The sequence below is a fragment of the Prionailurus bengalensis genome, chromosome A3 (genome assembly GCF_016509475.1).
Source record: "Prionailurus bengalensis isolate Pbe53 chromosome A3, Fcat_Pben_1.1_paternal_pri, whole genome shotgun sequence".
NCBI classification, from domain to species: domain Eukaryota; kingdom Metazoa; phylum Chordata; class Mammalia; order Carnivora; family Felidae; genus Prionailurus; species Prionailurus bengalensis.
In genome coordinates, this window is record NC_057354.1 from 86217864 (window position 1) to 86233962 (window position 16099).

The 16099-nt window shown below is 40.0% G+C and overlaps 1 protein-coding gene across 1 annotated transcript; it reads right to left on the reverse strand.

Annotated features, from left to right (window-relative positions):
* Window positions 1-1918: 1918 nt before the first annotated feature.
* Window positions 1919-7945, reverse strand: GKN2 (gastrokine 2). The gene is made up of 6 exons (XM_043553323.1): window positions 7932-7945; window positions 6998-7145; window positions 6430-6567; window positions 4299-4409; window positions 3268-3424; window positions 1919-2138 (listed from the first exon to the last, which is right to left on the reverse strand). Exons 1-6 carry the CDS (start codon window positions 7943-7945, stop codon window positions 2056-2058), a joined length of 651 nt encoding a protein of 216 aa, XP_043409258.1. The 3' UTR covers window positions 1919-2055.
* Window positions 7946-16099: the final 8154 nt, after the last annotated feature.

Sequence of the window (16099 nt, forward strand, 5' to 3'; positions counted from 1 at the left end):
AGCACTGAGCATGGTTGACTGACCTAATGAAAGCAGAGTCAGGAGAAAGCAGAACTTAAAAGTTCTGCTTTGGGGCGCCTGGGTGGCGCAGTCGGTTAAGCGTCCGACTTCGGCCAGGTCACGATCTCGCGGTCCGTGAGTTCGAGCCCCGCGTCAGGCTCTGGGCTGATGGCTCAGAGCCTGGAGCCTGTTTCCGATTCTGTGTCTCCCTCTCTCTCTGCCCCTCCCCCGTTCATGCTCTGTCTCTCTCTGTCCCAAGAATAAATAAACGTTGAAAAAAAAAATTAAAAAAAAAAAAAAAGTTCTGCTTTAACAATGGGACTAACTTTGTAAAAATGGGACTGATGTTGTAAAAATGAATGAGGATAACATACTTCTAAGCAGTAAATTCCAGAGTAGGTTGCCAATCATAACACTCCCTCTGCCCACCATCCTCCACCTCCCACCAGTCCTGGCCACAGGAGTAAGAATGTGCCCCAGGTGGTTCAGTCAGGCTCCTTTCCAAAGATTTTTAAAATTAAAACTAATTGAACTTAGAATGCAGAAAAACTCCTTCCTTTCTGATGATGACACTAAGAAAGTAGGGATGTTGGGGCTCCCGGAGGTGGTGTTTCTATCGTCCTGGAGAAAGTTAATGTAAGACACCAAGGTTGACATGCAGAGAGGAGGAGAGTCCAGAGTGGGAGAAGAGTCCGGCCACCTTCAGGCACCTAGGTCTAGCCACCCAAGACCAGAATATCCCTGTCTGTCTACAGCAAGATAAGACAATAAATTCCACCCTCCTTGCCTTAGTTAATTTGACTTGGGTTCCATCACTTGCTAACACCAAGCTCCCAGCTAGTACACTGTGCCACTCATTTGGCATGTTATTATACACTCTTTACTGTTGCTAGCAAATGCTTTCATGTAACTGTCTCACTTCCCCAACAAGAAAATAATTGCCTTGACAATGGTAGTTTGGCCCGCATACCTATCCCAGTGCTGAGCACCACACGGGTAAGTGCTTGACATATATTTATTAAAGGTTACTATGAAGCAGATGCACAGCGTTAGGAATAGGAGCAGTCGACAACAGGAATTCTCGTTCAAGTAATTCCTCTGTGTTCTGAACCTGCGCCCAGGTGGCCAGTCCACAGGAGAACCAGCCATGTGATCTGGGAAGGTGCCCACATGACACAATTTATTTGGAAGATTGGAAATTGCTTTCCTTCCATATCGTGACTTGGCATTCCCAGTTTCTCACTCCTGTGAAGATTTTCAGTAAGGTTCATCTTTCACTGGGTGATGGGTGTTCCCCAAGACCTCTCCCCTCACTCTAAGACCAAATATATTATAATAGTATTTATTAAGGTTGAGTCTAGCGTTTTGATGAGCTAAAAGGCATTTTCTGAAAGGCATGTGAATGGCCCTCCAAGCTGGGTGCCTTGTCATAGGGGATGGTTTCCCTCACCTGAGTGGTCAAGCCGTTTGTTAACAGTACGGCAAACCCACCCCCCTCCCAGGGTGGAGGCCGCTGCCTCCTGCGGCCTGTGCAAGTGGTTGTTTTTTGTTATTTTTAATGAATATTTTGTTTTCTTATTTTTTTATTCAAGTACAATTAACATACAGTGTTATACCAGCTTCACGTGTACAATGTATTGATTCGACAATTCTATACATTCCTCAGTACTCATCAGTATAAGTGTACTCTTAACTCCCTTCATTTTGGTGGACAGATGGGTGGCTGGTCTGGTGGGCAGAGACAAGACGTACACTTGCACCCAGCAGACCAGCCTGCAATGACTCAGCGTTATTATCTGGGAGCTTTCGCACCTTTTGTGCTTCACTTGAAGTTCTGGCAAATTCTTTCCTTCTGTAGGTTGACATCAATATTGTTTGGCTTCCCGTTGCTGTTTACAAAAAAAAGCAAACACCCATATATCTGGAAATATAGGATTTATGTTTTACTACTGAGTCTCAACATTAGTTGGGGTTTTGGGAAAGAGCTTAATTTGGCTGCTGAGTGGAAACCAAGGGGCTGTGTCTTTGAAAAGATGACACCAGTGGGCTCGGTGCCTAAGCGTCAGTGCCCGCGCAGATGGAGATTCCAAGGATACCCAGGAATCCGGTCTTTGCGCACGCTTCCGCACGGATGTCATCTGAAAAAGGAAGACATTTTTAAAGAAAGAGCAGTAAGAAATATTATTAGAGTGCAGCAAACCAATGCCTTTTTGTTAATGTTTTGACCGGGGTTGGGGCTGTACATGTATTTTCATGATCCCCAAGTTTTTAGCTATCCTTGTATTGCAAAGGATAGTAATAGCTTAACTTAAAGAAGACTGACAATTCCTAGAAGTGCTGTCTGGCTCTCTTTGATTGATGCTGTGACATTCTGCATTGGTGACCTGCCTGTGTGCTTTTACTTATGAGTACTAATGACCCTACCAAAAGAAAAATGTCTTAAACTTTTTTTCCTGGAGAGTAAAAATGTAATAAATGCTAATTATTGTCTTTTTTCTCTACCTTCTACTGTTCTGGGGAGTTTACCTTTTCGCGTTCTCCATCTGTGGCCTGGCCTCTCTTTCCCTCTGGCCACTCTCCTGTGTTTGGAAACTTTGTATAAAATGCTAGTAATGACTGGTTACCTGGATGAATCAGGGCTTTCTACCTGTTGGTCAGTGCACTCTGCTTGCGCTTTCTAAGACTAGTTTCTAAGACTATCCTAGATTCCTAAATGTTTTTTAAAAACTTTTTTGAAGAATAATTGACAAATGTATTTGCATGCATTTAAAGTGTACAAGGTGATGATTTGATATACATGCATATTGTAGAATGATCACCAAGATCAAGATAACACATCCATCACCTCACAGAGTTAACATAAGTAACTTGTTTGTATGTGTGTGTGGTAAGAATGCTTAAGATCTACTCTCAGCAACTTCCAAGTATACAGTACTGTTTTATTGACTCTGGTCACCATGCCTCATATTAGAGAATACAATAGTTTTTCCTTGGCACCCAGGACATTTTTAAATTTCATCCTCTATGTTAACCCATCAACTTCTCCACCAGACTATGTGTTCCTTAGGGGCAGAGTTGTATTCGTTTCTGCAACTCCCTAACATTTAGCACAATTTCCACACATGGCAGGGGTATGAAATTCCCAAAGTAAACCGAATTGGGTCATGTTCCACGTTGATTTGCATTTCACACAACACCTAGCAGAGCGCCCCGCACATTGGAGCTTTCAGAAAATACGTGATGAAGGATTAATTTATGGGTACTCACGTGTCTTCTCCACCACTTCTCCCTTATACAGGGGGACATGACTGCAGAGCTGCTTGATGGGGGAGCCGAACAGGAACCAGTCTACGTGAGTGATCAGAGACTGCAGTGGGCTGTACTTGACCCAGATGTATTTGTCCGAGTACATGTTTTTCAGAGCCTACAGTAGTATGGTAGGAGGGGATAGGATAAAGTAAGCTGACATCATCATGTGTGCCTTATGCTAAACTGACTTTTTCTTTTTCGTTTAATTAAGCAGAAGGCGGTCGGGAATCTCAAGACACCATCACTTTCTGAGCACTTAGTCTGCAGAGGGACCTCGTTATTACCAATGTTATTTTACTGCCGGCGACAATAAAACCTAGAGAGGGTAAATCCCACGGCAAAGGTAGCACAGATGGGAAATTAGAGAGGGAGAATTAAACACCAGGTTCCTAGCCTTGTGTAGGGTTTGCTTATTCTCACTACCCTGTGTTGTTTCTTTGCACCTTCATGTTGTTGGATATTATAACTTCACTCATTTTTCTGCCAATCACTATTTCTGAGAGTCCTGCTGTTCAGTCCTTTCTACAAAAACACTGGAATTTATTATAGGCTCTTATATCAGGGGCTGTATGATAGAAGTCAAGCTAAGAGGGGTGCCTGGGGGGCTCAGTGGATTAAACTTCCAACTCTTGATTTCAGCTCAGGTCATGATCTCATGGTTTGTGAGCTCCAGTCCAGCATCGGGCTCAGTGCTGACAGCATGGAGCCTGCTTGTGATTCTCTCTCTCCCCTTTATTCTCTGCCTTTCCCTTGCTCTCTCTCTCTCTCAGAATAAATAAATAACCTTAAAAAAAAAAAAAGAAATCAAGCTAAGAGATGCACTCCTGCTCCCAAAAACAATAAATGTGAAAACACTTTAACAGGTGGAAAGTACATAACCATGGTAAGATATATATCATGATCTTCCCCCTTACTCTCTTTGTTCCCGTACAGGTACCAGTTCTCCCCTGCTCAAGAACAGGAAATATGCAAGGGTACCGCAGAGTTACCTTCCTCTCATAGATGTATCGTTTTAGTTGCTCCAGAGCAGGGATGGCTTTATGTTTCATGTCCAGGATGTAGCAGGCTCTTCGGGAGAGCACCCTGGATGCGATGTAGCGCTGAGACAGAAAGAGCACAGTTACTGGCCTTCCTGGTTCCCTGGGTTCTGAACTGGTGGGGATGGCATTTGAGCCTTGAGCTTGAACAATGAGTGCCAGTGACTGCTTTTCAATCTGCAATCCATTCCAGCCATGACTTCTTTTACACGGTAGTTATGTTTTTTCCCTTCCCCTTTCTATCTCTAAAATTGTGCACCCCACTAGTCATGCTTTGCAACGAGGGCCTGTAGTTTGGGTTTAACAATTAAGAAGCATCAGCTCTCCGGAAGCCTGGGTGGCTCAGTCCGTTGTGCGTCTGACTTCAGCTCAGGTCATGATCTCACAGTTTGTGAGTTCGAGCCCCACAACGGGCTCCCTGTTGTCAGCGCAGAGCCCCCTTTGGATCCTCTGACCCCCTCCTACCCCCGTCCCTCCCCTGCTTGTGCTCTCTCTCTCTCAAAAATAAATAAATATTTTTTTAAAAAAGAAGAAGCAACTCTCTGTCTCTTTCTGTTGATGCTGTTCTGCCTTTTCCTCAATTTGGAGTAAATTCAGTATTCTTTAGAACTGTGCTTTCCAATATGTTAATTACTAGCCACATGTGCTATTTAAATTTAAATTCAAGTTAAAGAAAAGTTAAAACGTATTTCCTCTGTCACATATCTCACGTGCTCAGTAACCACAAGCACCCAGTAGCTTCTCTACTGGAAAATGTAGATACAGGACATTTCCACCATCGTAGAAATTTCTACTGGACAGCGCTGCTGTCCTTGACATAACTTACCGCTAACACACACACACACATGCTTCATCTATTCTCCCTTCCTTCACTGTCTTCTCTCCATCCTTTCTCCACCTCAGACCCAAGCTGGTCAGACAGGTATGAGCTGGAGGAAGGTAGGATGAAAACAGCAGTGGTGGGTGGGGCCCGTGGAGCCAGAAGGAACTGGAAGCCATCTAAGCTTCATCCTGAATGGAATTCTCTCTATGGAGTTCCAAATAATTATACAGTCTGTGAGGCTGTAAGTAATTAAAAAAACAAATTCTTCTAGTTCCTATTTTTCAATTCTCACAAACTGACAGTTCCTAAAATTCAAAAATAGACAGGCAAAGCCTGATGACAGTTGAAAAGGCTTAAACCAAGTCTTTACCACTCTTTTTTTTTTTTTAAGACCTTTTGGGGATTTCCTTGAAATCTGTTTTTAAACACAACTTCAGTACAGCTTCCTTTAAAACTGTATCTTCCAAAGATTCTATACTTTCAAATGTGTCCTAGAACTCCCAACGCCGATGAGGGGGAGGAATGTAAGGAAGTTTCTACAAGAAAAGGAGAAGGAAAGCGTGTTCAAATGGTCAGTCACAGGGACTACAACCACAGCACATAGCTCTCTCCTGCAGGTCCCTAGTCAGGTAGTACAAATGGAAAACAAACAAACAAATAAATAAAGGACCGAATAACCTTTCTGAGCACGTTTGAGACTTGTTGTTAATACCAGCAACTGAAACTTGAAAATAGTTTGGAGTTGTTGGTTAACATGCTTTCCTTCTTCCCGAAGAAGTATGATTTATTGCATATCCTACTTACATAGTTAAATGTGTACAGTTGTTCTGGATTTCTGCTATTCTGTGATGGTTTATTCTATAATCATTCTTTTTCTGCATAAGTGTCTGTATTAGAAGCCCTAAGTCATTCATTTATTCATTCAATGAATATTTTTGAGTGTGCCAGGGCTTGCTTTGGGCTTGGTCACCCTTCTAGGCACTTTCTGAGCCTGTAGTGAGACAATATCATTATGCTTCCAATTTCCACCTGAAAAGGTCAAATAAGTGTGTATGTTTCCTGTCACACTTTTTTTTTTTAGAAATGGTTTTGTTTGTTTTTCCATCAATCGCTTGGTTATCTAAAGGGAAAAGGAGAAGTCAGAAAATTCTGAAAGCATTGCCAGTATAGTTCTTGGAATTCAGATGCATAGGAAATGGCTACCCCATCATCCTTGAGAAACCCAGTCTTGGGGAATGCAAAAATTCCCTTGCTGCTTACATGTTTATAGTCAAAAACCGTGGTAGAGGAGCATGATCCTGCATGGATGTTAATGATGGCGAAATTGTTTTCATTGTCAACTGTCACTGTCTCCTGAAGATTGCCGCCATTATTGTTTGGGCTGATGATGTTATAAACCTAGATTAACAACAAAGACATAATGGTTTCTCCATAAATCATATGCATTGGAAAGGCAACCCACCAGGTAAAATAAAGTCATCCACTTGCTGTGAATGGGAGATCGAAGCCTGAAACCTCTTCCCTGGCATCCTATACCAAAAGCCCATGCTTAAATAAGAATGTGAGGCTCTTTTTCATAGTTCGCTATGTTATATATGGGAGAAGTAATGACATCACAGGAGAAATGAAATTGACCACATTTTACAGCAATGGGTTGCATTTTTGAAGGCATTCCAGTTAGAAATAACCAACCTTATTGATTGCACTATTGGGTATTTCTGGGATTCCATCCCAAACAGGGCTCTCTCCTGTCCTTCAGATTATCTTGTATCTTCCTTTTCCTCTCCCAATATCTCCAAGATATAAAGTCCATAATGAACCAACTTACCTCGTATCCATGAGATTGTGTCCCAAAGATGGCCAGCACCAGGCATACCACCTGAAAAACAGACCAGTTGCATCCATTCCACTGAGGGCAAAGACATAAGGAGACACTGGGCAGGACAAATACAAGTATCTCACAAAGTATCTCACACCTAGAGACACAAGTGGGTGGTCATGAATGGTCAACAGTACATTTCCAAAATGTGAAAACGCATTCACTCATTTGACAGACATTTATAGAGTTCATGCTATTTGTCAAACATCAGATTCTACCTTTAATACCCAATTCCCAACCCTTCCCAACATTATAATCTTCTAGGTAGCATATGTTCTTACACCAAGAACAACTTGGAGCAGGTGAATAATGAGGAAGGATTTATTTTACTATGGGAATACCCTGGTGTGATCCACACTAGATTTGGATTATAGGAGTCAAGTTGTGTTTTCTGGTTAAAAAAAGAATTATTTAATTCCTTGGGGTTGAGAGGGTAAAATAGATTTAAAATGGATTATGGGTGACAGAAATACAATGGATTCCCAAGGAAAACATGACAATAGGGTGCTTGGAGGCATGGTTAATTTTTGAGGCTGACATTAAGGAAAGTTCTATATTCTTCTTAGTGATGCCATCAGACAAATAAATGTTAGGTTAACCGGCTGAGACTGACACTGAGGCAGTTCTGAAATTTTGCCATAGTTATGTTAAGAGTTATCCAACATGTTGATCCCAGTTTTGTGCTCTCTTTTCTGAACATCACAGTGTATGGCACTTTCATTGCAAACCGCTTATGAAGGGAATCTGCAGGGAAGCAGATATTTTTAAGAACCATCAGTAGGACTTTTCTACTCCCCTAACAATCACCAATAACATTTCTCTTCTGATGACTGGGGGTGAAGTGTCTGACGAAAACCTGTGTGGAGATATCCAACCTGCCTACCTGCATAGCCACATACCTTCTCTGACTCCAGGCCAGCTCTAGAAACCTTTGACGCTCCTCTGGATACTATATAATGGGTCTACAGAGGTTTGAACAGATGGGTGGAGGACTGACCACCATAGTGATATAATTAGAGAAAGCTCAAAAAGTGTCCCCTGCCCCCAAATAACCACCCACTCAACATCATGATTAATACACCACGGTTACAGCTTTGTTTCGGTGATAGATCTCCTCTTGGAAAAATCAAGAGACGCCTGGGGAGAGGGAACTTTTTAAGTCAACCATCTTGAACACTTGATGGGGAGGAACTTATCATTTCGCTTTTTCCCTCAACAACTAAATGAGAATAGGGGATACGTGACTGGGGAAAGAGTTCCCTTCTGGATCGAAACACAGTCCTCTGTTCATGGAGCACGACAGTGTGGAACCATGGGAGACTGAGACCAGGGCTGGGATTGGCAGGAGGAGAGGTGGTCATAGCAGGAATGTTCCTGCCAGTGGGGTCTGCGAGGGGTACATTTCAAGTCTAAACCTCACATTTACTGGCATGGGAAAATCACATTCCTCTGTGCCTCGGTCTCCTCATCTGTGGAATGGGGTAATACTACCCAACTCACAGAGTTGTGGAGTGAATAGATCAAAGTATTTATGTGAAGTGTGTAGCATAGGACCTAGTATGCACTTAGAAAAATGACAGCTATTATCTTTTTTTTTAATTACCACTTCTTTTTTAAATAGTAAATGCTGCTGTCCTAAAATGCCTACAATCTTCCCAAGCTCATAATTATTTAAAATTCTCCAACTTAAAATTCTCTAGATATTTCCAAATTCTTTCCTTGCATTTTTAAATAAACATCTCAGAAAATAGACGATGGACAAGTAAATATCTGACTTAATATTCAACACTATCGCTGCCAAAGACACTATTTAATTCAATCATAGGAGCTTAGAAGCATGCACAGTGTTCATCTAAGTCTTCTGAAATCGAAGGCACATTGGATTTGAACATTCTCTGCAAGAGCCACCACAAGAGTATAAAGAAGCATAAACAAATACTCACGAGGATTTTCATTTTGCCTGATGGGAAGAAGGTGCCCAAGCAAGTGAGGCTACCGGTGCAACTTCCACCCTTTATATTAGCTTTAAGGTGTGGACATCTCTTTCCAGAACAATTAATTTGGAAAAGGCCATGTCCATATATCTGACACACCCCAGCAAACACCTTTATCAGGATTGAGACCCAGTCACATAACCTGATATCAATAAAGTTCATTAGTCAGTAGTAAAAATTTACCACTTGGTCACTCAGTAAATATTCCTTGCTTATCTGCATTATGTTGCAGTTAAGATTTCAATTTCCACCCTTTAAAAATATTACAGGATGCTTGTTCTACACCAACATCTTATAGACATACAAGGACACAGTCCTACTATCTGCCCTAATGTTAAAGTCCTCCCTTAAGAATCTTCAATGTCTTTTCAGGTCTGTCCTGCATTTTGAATTCTTCTGCCCGAAGACTGGAGTTGAACACTGGCTGGGGGGGGGGGGGAGGGGGGTCCCTATAACCTTATTTCTTCTCCCTTTTGAAGTTGGTCCCAATTTCCAGAGATTCATGAGAAACAAGATTCAGATAGCACTCTGCCCAATTACCAGGATTAGCCAAATTTTTACATGTAGCATTGCCCAAAACTCCGTAAAAACTGTGTTATATATCTCTAGTTATCCTGAAATGCACTGGAAATTTCTCAAATTAAAAAAAAATAGAATAAAGTTGGATTTGTGTAATTTTTATAATGCCACGATAAAAAAATACTTGGCTAGTGTTACGGTAGAATCATTAATTCAGAAGGCGGGGAAATACAAAAACAGTACCTGTAAATGACAAAACTGTTAAATATTGAGAATCACTACGGTCAGCAGAGAAATAACGTAAATGATGTTCCTGTTCTACAGCTGGAATCACTTCCTAACTAGCTGCTTAAAATAAGACGTTTTTCAAAAGCAGACATTGGGCATTTGGGGGGTTACCGACTTTACTGGAGTTCCCCTACCCTGGCTGGTTAGCTGGCGTGCATGTAAAACGTGCTGCTTTATTAAATCTTTTTGAGATACTGGCAGCAAGAAGGATTACAGTGTTGGAGTACAATTGCAAGTTTTCTCCCATATCTGGTTCCCAAGCCTCCCCAAATCAAGCCAGCTCCCACACCTGAGGCAGACAGAGGTATTACATACTTGCATTCCATCCTATTTTTGTCTGCCTTCTTTGTATTGATAAAGACTTCACATTCTTTTTTTTCCCTTTTATTTCTGGAAGTTTTCAACTTTTTTATTACTTAGTTCTAACTTTGATATTCTAGCATGCATACTTCATTTATCACATTCCTTACAATCCAAAAGGTATCCTGCATTTTCATCTTCTCAACAAAGACAAGAACTCAGTAGCCTTTGACTAATTACTGAGCATTTTTCCATCCCCATATGGGTATATTTGTGCAGCATTTTACTTTCACCTTTATTAATTTATTTTTATTTTTTTAATGTTTATTTTTGAAAGAGAGAGAGAGAGACAGAGTGTGAGCGGAGGAGGGGCAGAGAGAGGGAGACATGGAGTCTGAAGCAGGCTCCAGGCTCCCAGCTGTCAGCACAGAGCCGGATGCAGGGTTTGAACTCACCAACTGCGACCAACTGCGAAATCATGATGTGAGCCGAAGTCAGATGCTAAACCGACTGAGCCACCCAGGCGCCCCTTTCCCCTTTAAAAAATAGCACAAAAATATTTGTTTCCCATCAATAGATAATTAAATCAAATTTTTGTGCTAATTCTCATTTTTTATATCCCCCAAAGTTTGTTTCCTCTTGGCTTAAGTATATCTTTTATAGTTCTTTTATTGAGATCCAATAGATACTAATTTTTTTGTCTTTTTATGTTTAAAAATACCTTTTTAAAAAAAGTTTGTTTATTTTGAAAGAGAGAGCACAGGCAGGGGAGGGGCAGAAACAGAGGGAAAGAGAGAGAATTCCAAGCAGGCTCTGCACTATCTGTGTGGAGCCCAATGTGGCACTTGAAATCATAAACCACAAGATCATGACCTGAGCAGAAGTTGGACACTTAACCGACTAAGCCACCCAGGTGCCCCCCCTCACCAAAACAAGATTTTATTTAAATTCAAGTTAGCATATAGTGTATTGTTGGTTTCAGGAGTAGAATCTAGTGATTCATCACTTACATACAACACCCAGTGCTCATCACAAGTGCCCTCCTTAATGCCCATCACCCATCTAGCCCATTCCCCCACCCATCTCCCCTCCAGCAACCCTCAGTTTGTTATCTATGGTTGAGTTTCCTATGGTTTGCCTCTCTCTCTTTTTTAATCTTGTTTTATTTTCCTTCCCTTCCCCTATGTTCATCCGTTTTGTTTCTTAAATTCTACACATGAGTAAAATCATATGGTATTTGTCTTTCTCTGACTGACTTATTTTACTTAGCATAATGCATTCTAACTTCACCATGTCATTGCAAATGGCAAGATTTCATTCTTTTTGATGGCTGAGTAATATTCCACTGTATATTCCACTGTATGTATATATATATATATATATATATATATATATATACCACTTCTTTATCCATTCATCAGTCAATGGACATTTGAACTGTTTCCATAATTTGGCTATTGTTGATAGTGCTGCTATAAACGTTGGGGCTCATGTGCCCTTTTGAATCAGTAGAAAATGTCTTTATTTTCTTCTCACTTTAGAATTGTAGTTATAGGTTGACAGGTATTTTCCTTCTAGCACTTTAAAGATGTTAGTCCATTGCTTTCTGGCACCCACTGTTGCTGATGTAAAACACGATATCAGCATGGTTGCAATGTTCCTAATTTGTTCTTTTCCACAGTAATATGCTGTTCTATTTCTGCCAATTTTATTCTCATAATTTATTGTTCTTTTTTACAAATTTAATGCCTTCATTTATATCTGAAAGTATCTTAAACACATCCTTAGTTAATGTCTTTTTCTTGCTATTTTGTTGTTCAAACCAAATAGTAAATCCATTTATTTCCACCTATTTACTGGGTTAGTTACCTTTATGTAAGTTGAAATCCACTTTAACTCTTACCTTCTTTTTTATAATCTTTTCTTTATTATGACTCTGGCCATTCTTTATCATGGTGCAGCCAATGAATTCATTACCAGGTCATTTTTGCCATATCTAAGAAAGGGCTGAAAACCTGCTGTTAGGGGGAAAAGAGTTTCAATTCTAAATGGCCCTGGGATGAGGGTGCAGTTATTTGGGCAAGCTAATGCAGATCTTACCATAAGAAAAAAATTAATTCCAAGTTAATTTTTTTTTTAATTTTTTTCAACTTTTATTTATTTTTGGGACAGAGAGAGACAGAGCATGAACGGGCGAGGGGCAGAGAGAGAGGGAGACACAGAATCGGAAACAGGCTCCAGGCTCCGAGCCATCAGCCCAGAGCCAGATGCGGGGCTCGAACTCACGGACCGCGAGATCGTGACCTGGCTGAAGTCGGACGCTTAACCGACTGGGCCACCCAGGCGCCCCCCAAGTTAATTTTTTAAATACATATAAGCATTGAACATATAGTAAAAGAAGTCAAAAACAAAAAGGAAAAAGGAACAAACTAGAGGAAAATACAGGTGAACTTTGATCTGATTTTCGCAATGCGAAAGATTTCCTAAGCCTAAAAGTATTGGAATATATCACAAGAAAATAATGTATAAGCCTCACTAATAATATATAAATGATTATTAGTTATTTAAAAAAATTAAAGGCACATTTGGGACACCTGGGTGGCTTAGTCAGTTAAGCATCCGACTTCAGCTCAGCTCATGATCTCACAGTTCATGAGTTCAAGCCCCACTTCAGGCTTTGTGCTGACAGCTCAGAGCCTGGAGCCTGCGCTTCGGATTCTGTGTCTCCCTCTCTCTCTGCCCTTCCCCCACTTGTGCTCTGTGTCTCTCTCTCTCTCAAAAGTAAATAAACATTAAAGAAAATTAAAGGCACACTTAAAACTCAGGAAAAATACTTTTAACACATATGAGAGACAAAGAGTAATATTTTCTTTGTTTATTTTTTTAGGATTGAATAACCTTTCTTATTTTTATTATTAAATAAACAGCCAAATGTTTATTAAAAATCTCCAAAAAGTAATAGTTTCAAGTTATAAACGGCTTTTACAAATTCAAAAGAAAATAGTGAATGCATGCAATGTTTTTTAATGGGCAAAGAACCTGATTACAGGAAGGGGCATTAATAGGAGATGATATAGAGTTGAAGCTCGGAAAACACCCTGCCCAGATTTGAATTCTGAGTTCTCTAATTTCTCACCATGTGCCTCAAAATCTTCGTGAGGACAGAAGGAGAACAAAGTGCCTCTTCAGAGCATCCTTGGGAACGTGGATGAGCTCATATACACAACATACTTATAGTAGTCACTGGCACAGAGTGAGCTTGCAATAAAATTTACCCAATATTATTAAACTATTTTCATAAGTAAAACATGTTCAAACTTGTAAACTATTAAATAATTGCAAATTCAAGCAGCTTTACTAAATTAAATATAAATGGAACTAAGATATCTGGAAAATCCCTAATTATCTGAACACTTTTTTTTTTTTTTAGTTTATTTTTTTTAACATTTATTTATTTTTGAGACAGGGAGAGACAGAGCATGAACGGGGGAGGGGCAGAGAGAGAGGGAGACACAGAATCTGAAACAGGCTCCAGGCTCTGAGCTGTCAGCACAGAGCCCGACGCGGGGCTTGAACTCACAGACCGTGAGATCATGACCTGGGCCGAAGTCGGCCGCTTAACCGACTGAGCCACCCAGGCGCCCCTGAACACTTTTTAAAAAACCACTTCCAAATAAATCATGGGTTAAAGAGGTAGTCACAAGGAAATTAGAAAATATTTTGAAGTTAAGGAAGTGAATATGCAACATATCAGAATTTGTGGATACAGAGAAAATCGTAGCACTGAATACTCATATTGGAAAAAAAAGGCCTAAAATAAATGATCAAAGTATTCACCCTAAGAAACATGAAAACAAATATCAAATTAAACCTAAAGCAAGCACAAAACAAGAAATAATAAAGATAAGGACAGAAATAAATGAAATTGATTATAGAAAAATCAGAAAAAAAATCAATGAAAAACGCCAGTGGTTTAAGTGATCAATCGATAAATCTCTAGCCAGACTGTTCAAGAGAAAAAAAGCATGAATTATTAATACCACCAATAAAAAGGGAGCATCAATACATCAGTGCTGATTTTATACCCATTAAAAGAATAATAAGAGAATATTTCAAACAACTTTATGTCCAAAATCAACAATCACATGAAGTCAACAATCTAAATGAAATAGACAAAATTCTTAAAAACCACAAACTATCAAAATTTACTCAAGAAGAAATAAATACCTTGAGTGAGCCTATATCAATCAAAGAAATTGAATTTGTAGTTAAAAACTTTCCAGGGTGCCTGGGTGGCTCAGTCAGTTACTCTTGATCTTGGCTCAGGTCATGATCTCACAGCTCCTGAGATGCAGCCTTGTATTGGGCTCTGCGCTGATGTCACAGAGTCTGCTTAGGATTCTGTCTCTCCTTCTCTCTGCCCCTCCCCCACTTATGTGGTTTATTTTCAAAAAAATAAATAAATAAACTTAAAAAAAATTTTTCCCACAAGAAAGGTACCTGGGTGGCTCAGTTGGTTAAGTGTCCGACTCTTGATTTCGGCTCAAGTCGTGATAATTTCAGGGTTGTGAGATTGAGCCCCATGTGAGGCTTCACGCTGAGCATGGAGCCTGCTTGGGATTCTCTCCCTCCTTCTCTCTCAGCCCCTCCCCTGCTCACACATGCCTGGGTGGCTCAGTCAGTTGAGCATCTGACTTTAGCTCAGATCATGATCTCATAGTGAGTTCCATCCTGCATCATGTTTACTTCTGTCAGCACAGAGCCCGCTTCGGATCCCCTGTCCCCTTCTCTCTCTGCCCCTCCCCCACAGGTTCTCTCTCTCTTTCAAAATAAATAAATAAACTTAAAAATAAAATAGGCAAAAGATTTATATGGTGGTTTACCAAGAAGGTATACAGATGGCAAATAGGTATATAAAAAGATGCTTAACCTCATTGGTAATCAGGGAAATGCAAATTAAAACCACCATACACCTATTTTGAATGGCTAAAAACCACAAACAAGCAAACAAGAGTGAACATTCCAAGTGTTGTCAAAGATTTGGAGCGAATAAAATTCAAGATGTTATGACCACTTTGAAAAACCCTTTGGCAATTGCTCATAAAGTTGATGTAATTATCATAAGACCCAGAAAACTCACTTCTAGGTGTTTACCCAAGGGAAGCAAAACTATACGTGCACATTGGAACCTCTGGGTGAATATTTGTAATAGTTTGATTTGTAATCACCGAGTTTAGGAAACAACCCAAATGCCTTTCAACAGGTGATTGGAGAGTTAAACTGTGATATGTTTGTATAATGAAACAATAATAAAGGACCAACCCAATGATACATGACATAGTTGAATCTTAAATGCATTATACTGAGTGAAAATAGCAATAACAAAAAAAAGGCTCCCTACTATTTAATCCTATTTATATGACAATTTGGAAAGATAAGAGTAAAAAGGCAGGAAACAGAGGAGTGGTTGACAGGGGCTAAGGATGAGGGGTAAGACTGGCTATAAAGGGCACAAGGAGGCTTTGGGGGTGGCTCATGTTCTGTACTTGTTTTCCTGGTGGTTCATCACTGTGTGCATTTGCTAGAACACAGAACCATAGAGTCGTAAGGATAAACTTTACTGTTTACAAATTCTATTTCCATAAACCTGATTAGAAAATACTATTCATTAAGTATAAAAATATAAGCAACATTTAAAAACAAATTGAAAACTGAAATATTCAACATATAACAGAAACAAATGGTAATATTCTCAACTTACTAAATGTTTTCCAAATCCACAGGAGAAAAAAATGAACACAGGTAATTTTTTTTTAATGGGCAATGACCTGCTTTGAGGGAGCAAAGTAAGAGGAGATGGTTAAGAGTTGAGGCTTCTGATATTCTGCCTGAATTTCAATTTTTTAGGTACTCCCTGTGTGATCTTTGGCAAGTTATTTGGTCTCTGTGT

What these genes read in the sequence shown, in the direction of transcription:
- GKN2 (XM_043553323.1), bottom strand. An exon ending in CACAATCTCATGGATACGAG is followed by an intron (nt 6,568 to 6,997) that starts GTAAGTTGGTTC and finishes TTGTTAATCTAG; the next exon opens with GTTTATAACATCATCAGCCC. An exon ending in GATACATCTATGAGAGGAAG is followed by an intron (nt 3,425 to 4,298) that starts GTAACTCTGCGG and finishes ATACTACTGTAG; the next exon opens with GCTCTGAAAAACATGTACTC.